Source organism: Sminthopsis crassicaudata, chromosome 6, assembly GCF_048593235.1.
Source record: "Sminthopsis crassicaudata isolate SCR6 chromosome 6, ASM4859323v1, whole genome shotgun sequence".
NCBI classification, from domain to species: Eukaryota; Metazoa; Chordata; class Mammalia; order Dasyuromorphia; family Dasyuridae; genus Sminthopsis; species Sminthopsis crassicaudata.
In genome coordinates, this window is record NC_133622.1 from 194,842,227 (window position 1) to 194,852,947 (window position 10,721).

At 43.5% G+C, this 10,721-nt stretch overlaps 1 protein-coding gene across 1 annotated transcript in view; it reads left to right on the forward strand.

Annotated features, from left to right (window-relative positions):
• The window catches only part of CPLX1 (complexin 1), a 111,502-nt gene extending 102,233 nt beyond the window's left edge, over nt 1-9,269 (forward strand). Inside the window, exon 4 of the mRNA XM_074276647.1 lies at nt 5,444-9,269. Within this exon, the coding sequence (XP_074132748.1) occupies nt 5,444-5,641 (198 nt within the window). The 3' untranslated portion in view covers nt 5,642-9,269. The remainder of the gene's footprint in view (nt 1-5,443) is intronic.
• Nucleotides 9,270-10,721: the final 1,452 nt, after the last annotated feature.

Below are 10,721 nucleotides of genomic sequence, written 5' to 3' on the forward strand. Positions count from 1 at the left end.
GGTGAAAGTGACAGCCGTTGGCAACATCTTAGACATGTTTGTAGGCAGTAGGAAATTAGAAAGGGAGAAATTAAAAGTAGGTAATAGAGGTAGTCAGAAACTTTTTTTGAGGAGGAATAGGGTGAAAAGAAAGAAATTAGAAGAAATGGGGAAAATAGTATGAAGGAAAATACAGTCAGCAATGATAACTGAAAAAAAATTTTGAACCAAGTTTCTTTGATAAATGCCTCATTTCTCAAATATGTAGATGACTGAGTTAAACTTATTAAAAATTAGAGCCACTTAAAAAAACAAACAAAAATATATTTTTAATTAGAGCCATTCCCTAATTGATAAATGGACAAAAGATATGAACAGTTTTCAGATAAAGCAATCAAAGCTTTCTATAGTCATATGAAAAAAATGCTTTAAATTACGATAGATTGGAGAAATGAAAATCAAAATAATTCTGAGGTATCACCTCACACCTATTAGATTAGCTAATAGGACAGAAAAGGGAAATGACAAATGTTGGAGGGATGTGGGAAAAATGAGACACTAATGCATTGTTGATGGAGTTGGGAACTGATTCAACCATTCTGTAGAGCAATTTGGTACTGTTACCAAAGGGCTATTTTTAAAAAGAGCAATTTAGTACTATATCCAAAGGGCTATAAAACCAAAGGCCCACTTTTGACCCGGCAATGCCATTACCAGGTCTATATCACGAAAGAGATTAAAAAAAAAAAAGGAAAAGGAAAAGGAAAAGGACCTAAGTATACAAAAGTATTTTCAGGAGCTCTTTTCTGATGGCAAAGAATTGAAAATTGAGGGGATGTCTATCAATTAGGGAATAGCTGAGCAAGTTGTAGTATATGATTGTGATGAAATACAATTGGACTATAAAAAATGATGAGGAGAGTACTCTCAGTAAAACCTGGAAAGACTTACATGAAACAATACAAAGTGAAATGAATCAGACACAGGAAAACGTTGTACACAGTAAGAGCAATATAGTAAGATGATCAACTAGGAGTGACTTAGCTATTCTCAGCAATACAATGACAACCCTGAAGAGCTATTGATAAAAAATGATCAGAAAAAAAAAAAAAACTGATGGAGTCTGAATACAAATCAAAGCCTTTCTTTTATCTTTATTTATTTTTCTTGAATGGTGAGAGGTGAAAAGCTAAAAGATTGTGATTAGATAAAGGGATTTCAGAATTTTTTAATATGGAGGTAGTTACTTTTGTGGCTCAAAGATCAAAAGTATGACTATCTTTGTATGTGGCTAAATTGGGGTGCAAGACTTGCTCATGAGAGGTGAGTGAGGAATTGAATGGTTAGGGTATCTGAGGGATAACCAATATGTATGCTGAATTCCCCTAGTATGAGGGCAGGAATTGGGAAGGTGAAAAAAAAAAAGTAAGTCAGGTATCAAATTCATTGAGGAAGAAAGGGAATGACCTGAAGTTCTATGGACAACAGCCACCAGAATTTCAACTGAGTGGTAGATACTAATAGCATGACCTTCAATGGAAGAAAGATAGAAGAGGGAGAACCTACAAGTGGCCATGAAAAGCAAAAAAAAAGCAAGCTCCCTTGCTTCTATCTGTGAGTGAGCTAAGGAGACTAAGTGAAGATTAGCCGTGCTGGAAAGGGTGACCAGGGATGCTATTTCATGAAGAGGAGTCAGCTTTCAAGAAGAGCTAGAAGATGGAAGGAGTGGAAGAGCAATAGATGTAAGATGAAAGAAAGTTTATTGCATACAACAGAGGCACAGAGGGCCCAATGGAAGGGGTAGGTGGATTTAGGGTGAAACTTTGGGGTGGGAAGTTTGAGAGGGATGGGAATGAGGCAGTGTGCACTGTGGGGTGAGAAATGGGGTTTGAAAGATGAAGAGGAGTTCAGAGTCATTGGGCTGTGTCACAGCTGTGACCAGCTATGGGAATGTTCATCTTTAAGTGGAAGGCACCCCTGCGTAACAGCTCAGCAGGATATGACAAATCTAAAGCCAAAGGGAAATTTGTTCTTCCTTGTATTGATTAACCACAGTCCACCAACCTATACATGGGACTTGCTAATAGAGCACAGGGAATTCTACCGGCCCATATGCAATTCTGTGAACATATGCATGTTTCCACCAGCTTAATTCCCAGGCAGACTTTATTTAGCTTTATAATTTGATTCTATTAAAACTAAGTGTTCGGGAAGAGAACAGTTCCGGGGTCAGTGAGCCATAGAAACAACATTGTGGATGATCAGTTGATATTAAAATAGGTTTGGTTCTTCTGTAGTACCAGCCTTGGTTGAAGGCGATGGAGATTGGTTGGATGGCTAGCAGTGCTCCTGTCATTTATTAACACATTATCCCATTTATGTAAGAGCTCACTCACTTCTATAAGCCCCCACTGGACCAAAGATTTTATTTATTCAGTGTCTGCCATAGGCAGAGACAGCTCGCTCATCTTGCCAGAACATATAGGTTTTCACCAACCCGTGTCTGCCCGCCATATATGATCTTAGCAATTCATATGCAATTCTTCCTATTCCTTCTCTTTCCATTTTCCCATATTGTTCTCACATAGGATTCTACCTGCCCATTCAAGACCCGGCCAATCTGTTTGTGACCTTGCCAGCCCACCAGTCTGCATGTGATACCACCAAGCCATCCCTGATCTCACCAATTCATCCCCATACACTCTACCCAGTGAGAAAGAAATTCTCTCACTCTTGCCTGACCTAGTTTCCTCAAGGTGTCCCCCCCCTCCACCGCCCACACACAGCTCCAGCCTTAGAGACAGCTCAGCCAAATGTTCTGCCAAGGGCGTCTGAGTCCTCCCCCAACAGAACAATGGAAAGGAGGGATGGTGATTCCTCAGGGAGCCCCTGTCTCTGTGGCTGCCACCTGTCCCAAGGACAAATAGCCCTTCCTGCCCATTTACACAGCAGTATTCTCTTCAATGCTCTCATTAATACCCCCATTAATACTCTCCTTGGATCTTTCCATCAATACTCTCATTCCTGTTCTAATTATCACTCTCTATAATGCCCTCATCAATGTTCTCATTAATACTCTCGTTAATGCCCTCATTATTGTTCTCCTTATATTCTTATTGTTGCTTCATTAACATACTCTATAATGGTTTCATTAACATTCACATTAATACTCTCCTTAATGTTCTCAATTAGCATGGTCATTATACTCTCAATAGTCTAATTAATCCTGCCATTAATATTGTCACCCGTGGATCCCATTTTTAGGCTACTTTGCAGTTTACAAAATGAGAAATAGTGTGGTGTGGTGGGTGGAGAACTGTACTTGGATTCAAATTCTACCTCAGGTATTTAGTCACATGATTTGGGGCAAGTCACTTAAACCCCTCTGTACCTTAATCTTTTCACATGTGGGGGTTAGGTTTCAAGGACTCCAAAGTTCCTTCCATTTAAATCCATGACTCCTTAATAATAGTAATGATGATGATGATGATGATGATAAGAAGAAGAAGAAGAAAGAAGAAGAAGAAGAAGAAGAAGAAGAAGAAGAAGAAGAAGAAGAAGAAGAAGAAGAAGAAGAAGAAGAAGAAGAAGAAGAAGAAGAAGAAGAAGAAGAAGAAGAAGAAGAAGAAGAAGAAGAAGAAGAAGAAGAAGAAGAAGAAGAAGAAGAAGAACTAGCATTTATATAGTGCATATTATGTGCCAGGTGAGAGATCCTGGCCTTTTAAAGCTAAGGTCTTTAACAGGATTTTGACTGAGGCAACGCCCAATCAGAGATGAAGACCAGGTAAGAAATCAGGCAGAGGATGGTCACTCTGAGCCAATCAGAGCCTGAACAATGACCAAGTGGGGCTTGGCTGGGACCTATTGTTGGTCAATCTATAAGAGCCAGAGTGATTTGGCTTTAAGGCATGGTCCTAGTCCATAATCCCAAAATATCTTGCAAGATTTCAGAAATCAAAATTTATATTTCTCTGCTCATTTTCTCCTCCAGAATCATCTGGGTCCAGTGGCAAGACATAGATCAATACAATTAGAGATGGTCCTGATGCCATGGGAGACTTTGGTCTTTGCGACCCGGATGGGTCTGGAGGACAATGTAAGGCTGGTGACCTTTCTCAGCCCTCCCTCACAAATCCACTAGCATGTCACGGCATCACCTCCCTGGTGACACGGTCCTCTTAGAGACCAAGGAACAAACAACATTATGGGCCAGGTATTTTGTGCAGCCCTTCATCGTCTCGCTGCTATACTATTGCAATAGCCCACTCTAGTCAAGCCTCCCACTCATCTAACAAAGTGATCTTCATCACGTGTAAGTGTCCCCTCTTATCCTCCCTATTCAATAAATCCCGTTTCCCCTCCAGGATCAAATATAAAAATCCTGTGTTTGGTGTTCAAAGCCTTCATAACCTGCCCTCCCTCCCCTATATCCAGTCTTCTTACACCTTACACTCTCTTACCTGTTCTTCAGTCCAGGACACTGACCTCCCTTCTGTTTTTCACACAAGACACACTCTGACTCTGGGCTTTCTCTCAAATGCTCTCTCCTCATCTCTGCCTACTGGGGTACCCAGCTTCCTTCAACCCCATCTTCTATGGGAAGCTATCAAAATTCTGTTCATTTGATTATTTTGATTTTACCTTTTATATATATGTAAATACATATACACATAGATGCATATATACATACCCATATATACATATAGCATATTATATAATCCTATATATAACATTATCTAATCTATTTATCTACACATCTGTTTGCATGTGGTCTTTCCCATTAAGGATCTGTCTTTTGAAATAGTAAGTTCTTAGCCCAGAAGCTGAGTTTGGGGTTACTGTAGTCATTGTGTATCTAACCTATTCCACTGATCTAACACTCTACTTCTTAGCCAGCAGCATATATTTTTGATGACTGCTGCTTTATAATGGCGTTTTAGGACTGGTACTGCTAGATTACAATCCTTTGTATTTTTTTTTTAACATTAATTCCCTTGATATACTTGACCTTTTATTCTTGCAGGAGGACTTATCTTTTATCTTTCTTTGTATATCCAGTGCTTTGCACAGAGTAGGTACTTAATAAAAGTGCATTGACCTATGGAAGGTTAATAGCCTCCTCATGCCCTCTTGAAATAAAAGTTTTTCTAGTTCCTAAACTTTCAGAGGTTCTGGTCTGAACGGACAATGACAGTAGCCCAGATTTGAGGGGTTATTCTCTGAGCCAGAGGGATGAGGATTAGAGCAATATCAATCCCGGGGTTGGATCTGATCTCAGGACCAGCCCCACTCCTGCCAGAGGAAGCGGAGTGTCTGGTTTATTTTACCTTCAAACGAGCACGTTTTAGGGCCCCTGGAGGCTCCTGTGAGTAGCAGCCTGGGCCCGAGGAGAGCTCAAGGTGGGGGGTGGGTTGGTGAAATAGCGTTCTTGGGCCTAACTGCTCCTTCTGCTCTTGCCCCACAGTACGGGATCAAGAAGAAGGAGGAACGCGAGGCAGAAGCCCAGGCCGCGATGGAAGCTAACTCTGAAGGCAGCCTTACGCGTCCCAAGAAGGCCATTCCACCGGGCTGCGGCGATGAAGAAGAGGAGGAGGAAGAGAGCATCCTGGATACCGTCATCAAATACCTCCCTGGGCCTCTCCAGGATATGTTCAAGAAGTAATTCCCCAGGAACTCTCAGACTGTTTCTACTATGAACAGCAAAGCAATGCCGTTCCCGCCACTTGGTGGGAGCTCAATCTCGCCACCCACCATGCCCCCTCTGCTCACTCCATCTCCCTGCCCCTGCCCCTCCCCGGCTGCCCGGGGCCCCCTGGCCGGGCCTGTTTGTACATAGCCCCCTCCCCCTCTCCCCAGTAGATGCCTCCCATCCATCACTTGTCAGGAGCAGAGTGCCGCAGTCTACTCAACTTTAATTATAAGCCATAGTACTAGGTGTGTTAGGAAACTCAGCTAATCAGGCACCTCTACACTCGACAGAGAAAAGGGGAGACCTCCCAGTGGTTTCTGGCCCCCAAATAAGCAGCACCATTCCCAGAGAGCAAGCAGGGGCTTCTTTTGATTATCCACGGGATATTTGCCATGACCACCAACGGGCCCACCAACCGGCCTTGGTCAAATGGGGTTTCCCCACTCCTGTAGGTGTCTTCACCATCGCTGCCCTCTCCCGGGGAAAGGGGAATTTATCTCTGCGCAGGGACCCTTTGGAAAGGCAATCATTTGAAATGCAAATTTCCCACAGGAGGGCCAAGCCTTCCCAAGTATTTCTTGTGTTAATACCACTGCCACCCAGGTCTCAGAATCCAGTCTAGGGTCTTATTCCACATTGTGAAGAAGAGGGAAAATATGCATGGGAATGACCTGAGAGGAGGAGGGAGAAAAGGGGCTCCGGGGGCTCCCTGGACTGTAGTCTCTGTGTACAAAGCTTGGAGCATCCTAGAAAAGGGTCAGAATATCCTTCCCTGATCCACATTTTCACACACACACACACCCCTTAGGACACAGACTGTAGAATTGTCCTCTCCCACTGTGGAGCATGTGATGTTACCTGTCAACAACATTAGTATCTTGTGGGACATCCCCCCAGTGCTTGGGACAAGGACAGACAGTCTTTTTTTCTCATACGTGGAGAACATGAAGCGTGGAGATCAGGGGCAACGGGTGTTAGTTATTAGGATCTCAGAACAAGGATGAAAGGCCAAAGTTCCAATACCACATCTTTCTTCCTGTGCGCCTGTTCCTTGCCTGGAGCTATCACTAGAAGTAGAAGCTTAAAGCTCGTTGTTCTGAGACCCTCTTGCCATGGTAACCAAACTCAGGAAAGTAAGGATGAAACTATCCCCGGAGGAAACTCCCCTCAGAGAGGAAGTCTGTGTAAGCCCTGCAGTCCCTCCAGGGTAGATTCAGGGCTCAGGACCCTCTTTCTGAGCAGGGAATGCTCTCCAGACTGTTTCAGGACATGATGGTTATCAAGACCCCTACTCTCCACCTGACGTTCCAGGATCCATCACTTCTTTCCCAGTGGACTTTTCAATTTTAACAAATGACCTAAAACTGTCTATCTTTCCATTTTCTGCCTTTCTATTTACCCATTATCTCTGGGTACATCATCTCTCCATCCATCCATTTACCAAATACCTTTGTCTTTCTGTCCGTCTCTCCCATCCACATCTTTCTGTCTATCTCCTTCACTCCTAGGTTCTCTCCATTCATGCCCTGGGATATTTCGGCTTGAAAGCTATAATATAGCAAATTTCTTCTATACTAGAAAGGAAAAATAAGTATTTTTTAAGGGGTGAGATGGGCAAGTGGTAAGGGACCTATATCAGGTCACATCTTGATCTTTTCAAATTTCTTTGAAGCAGTGCTCATGGTAAAGGAGCAAGACAGTGGTGTCTTGGGTTGGAGAGGAGGTGGGGAAAAGAGTGTTGTTCTGGGAGGCTTGTGGGATAATCTATCACGGAGGTCTGTAGCCAAGCTCCAGCCCTAAGGTTACTCCTCTGGGCTCTTTATCCCACACCCCATCTTTCTCCTCATAGCCATTGCAAGGGTGAGTTGTCCCTGCCACATCAGATCATGTGCATGAGAGGAGTGAGAATGGGGGAAGGGGAGAGGCTGCTTCTGGAGGATGCCCTGTTTCATTCAAACTCTCAGTTCTGGACCGCCGGGGCCAAGAATGATGATAAGGTTAAAGTCAATGGCCCGGTTTGATTGGACATCTTTTCTCCAAACAATTCTGAACTCAGAAATCACACCACAGGCCTCCTGGGGTTTGAATGATCACTGTGCCTTCTGGGACAACCTGGAAAGGACTTTGTGCAGAAAATACATCATGCAATCTATTCGAGTCCCTCAAGCGAGGCTGGATCTCACATGATTTGAGCTTCATTCTTTTCCCAAACTCTCTGTCTGTCTGTGTCTCTCTCTCTTACACACACACACACACACACACACACACACACACACACACACACACGCACGCACTTCTTTGCTAGAATGCTACTCACCATTCTCACAGAAGAACTGACCGTCTGTTAAGTGATTGTGGAGTTTCTCTGTAAGCCCTCCTCTCTCAGGTCTTTTCCAGAGAAAGCCAATCTGGCGTCCACCTCCTCCCTGAAAATACTAGCCAATTTCTGGCCTGTCGGTCCCCACTCTTGGAGAATGGAAAGAATCGAGAGTACGGGAAAGGGATTTTGTCTTGTTTTAGTCACAGGGCCACGCGAGGTGATTCATCCCCAGACATCCAAGCTGGAGAAGACCACGGGCTCCTGGAATCGAGACTAATTTGGCCCACACCCTTAAAATCCTTTCTAAAATTTGGCTAAATCCAGTTCTGCCCTTTGTGCCCTGGGACGAGAGGCAGGTGTAGGATTCCCAGGCTGAATTCTGACCCTAATTTTGTCCTCCATTTCCATTTGGTTTCCATATACTATGTTGAATCTCAGGTAAGCGAGGTATTCTGTTTTTGGTGAGCCTTTGTTCAGACAGTCGGGGTCCGGCCGCCGTGGGTGATCCATCGGGCAACGGGCAGCCGTTCTGTCCTGATAAAGGCGCTATCCAAATCTCTACTTCTCGGAGGGCAAATAGTTTCGTTTGGCACTGACCTTCATGACCTTACATCGATCCTTAGAGAAAGCCATATAAATCAGACTGCAATATTAATCACGAATGCTACTCTACATTACAGGAGAATAGACCATGTGCTAACTCAACTTTGGAGTTTCTCTGTCTGTGTTTCTAGCTCTGTGTCTTAGCCAAGTATCTCCCCCATCCCCTCCCTCTTTCTAGCTCTAGGGGGGAGAGAGACATACGAATGCTGCTGACCCCTGTGCCGCTCCCTTGTGTGCGTGTCATGTTTTTAGGAACCTGCTCTCGTGACTGGCCGTGGTTGTGATTGTGATCTTTGTCATCCCGTGTGTCCCTATCCTGTGTTTCTGCGCATTTTATCCCGTCCCCCCCAAATGAAATGCATCATGTTGTCAGTCAATAAATCATGGGGGGAGTGGGGGTGGGTGGGAGGGGAATGTCTTTCCAAAAACGCTTGTTTTCACAAACGCAAACTTTGAGTAGACGGGGCATTTCCCAATAGCAATGAGCTTGTCCTCCCAGTTTCCAGATGCATGGAGCCCCTCCCGTGCACGGTGGGGGGCCAAGGACCACCCGTGCACAGTGGAGACATGTGGATGTCCACCCCATGGTGCTTTGCCTGCTTTTCTTGCATGACGTGGTGACTAATGTGATGTTCTTTTCCAATGGAATCGCGGCCAATAAAGAATTATAGGATCTCACTTCCTGTGGTTTTTGTTGTTTTCTCAGAGAGGGGGCCAGGGGCAGATAGAAAGGCCATCGACTTAAGCCGCTTGTGTGCTTGGTCTAGAGTGTCCTGGCCAGGCTACGGCCATCCCATGAGGAAATATGAATGCAGATGGGCAGCAATTCTGAAATTTTTAGTGTTAGGTAATTACGAGCTGGCACTGAAATTTAAGTGACTTGTCTGGGGCCCAGGGCAACTCAAAACATTTTTAAAAACTAAGGATCATGGAATGATAACTAAGGAGCATGGATTTTAGGCGTCATCTAATTGGATTTCTTTATATAATGGATCAGAAAACAGGTACAGAGGCTAAAGGAGGAGGCGGATTAATGCACTCAGAATCCTGAAGTCAAGGCTGAGAGACAGGATTTACCTGAGAAAGAGTGAAGAAAACAGGGTAGCATGTGGTTGGTGGATGGGGGGGGAATATGGTCCCTTCTGTAGTAGTGAGAGGAGGACTAAGGAGGGAGGAGGTGGGATGGTTATAGTGACAGAGGTACAGAACTGTGGAATCCTGCAACCTCGGAGGGCATCTAGTGCAACCCTTGGGGACCAAGAATGCTACTATACTATTTCCAACAAAGAGTAAAGACCTCTTCTGATGACTTATGAATACTGGCTAATGAGAGTGAACCTAATGAGTAAAAATATATATTTGTCCAGAATCCTGGACATCCCATTAAATCCAATTAAAAGGACTTTAACTTAAAAGTGGAGGAGGAGGGAGGAAACTAACCACAAAAATCTGAGAATCCTGAGAATCTAAGTAAAAGGAAGGAGGGAACTAACCACAAAGGTCCGCCAAGCAATTCCCAATAGACTTGGGATGGAAAATGCCAATCACATCCAGAGAGAGAACTCTGGAGACTGAATGGGGATCAAAGCATAGTATCTTCACCTTTTTGGGTTTGTTTTTTTTTTTCTTCCTTTTTGTCTGATTCTTCTTGTTCAACATGACAAATACAAAAATATATTTAAAAGGATCGCACATATTTAACCTATATCAGATTGTTTGGTCTTGGAGGGGGGGGGGAGTGACCCAGGAAGGGAGAAAGATGTAAAACACAAACTTCTACAAAAATGGATGCTGAAAACTATCTTTATATGTATTTGGGAAAATAAAACATTTTGAAAGAAAAAAAAAAGTCTGCTAAAACAAATACTGTCAAGGTATAATAAATAAGTAAAAGCATGTAAAACAAAACTAAGAATAGCAATAGAGGCCAATAATGCTCAAAAGACAGCTTAGGAGAGAGTTAGCAATAGGATGTTTGGTCTCAGATACTAGCTTGGATTCAAGGGGCTAATTCTAAAGGTGGAAGAAGCAATCAATCTCTCTTCCCCAATATTAAGCAACAAATGCTCTCTAAAAGGATAGTTAAATGGCAAATATTGCTGCCATACCAGCTAAAAGGCAAAAGTCAAC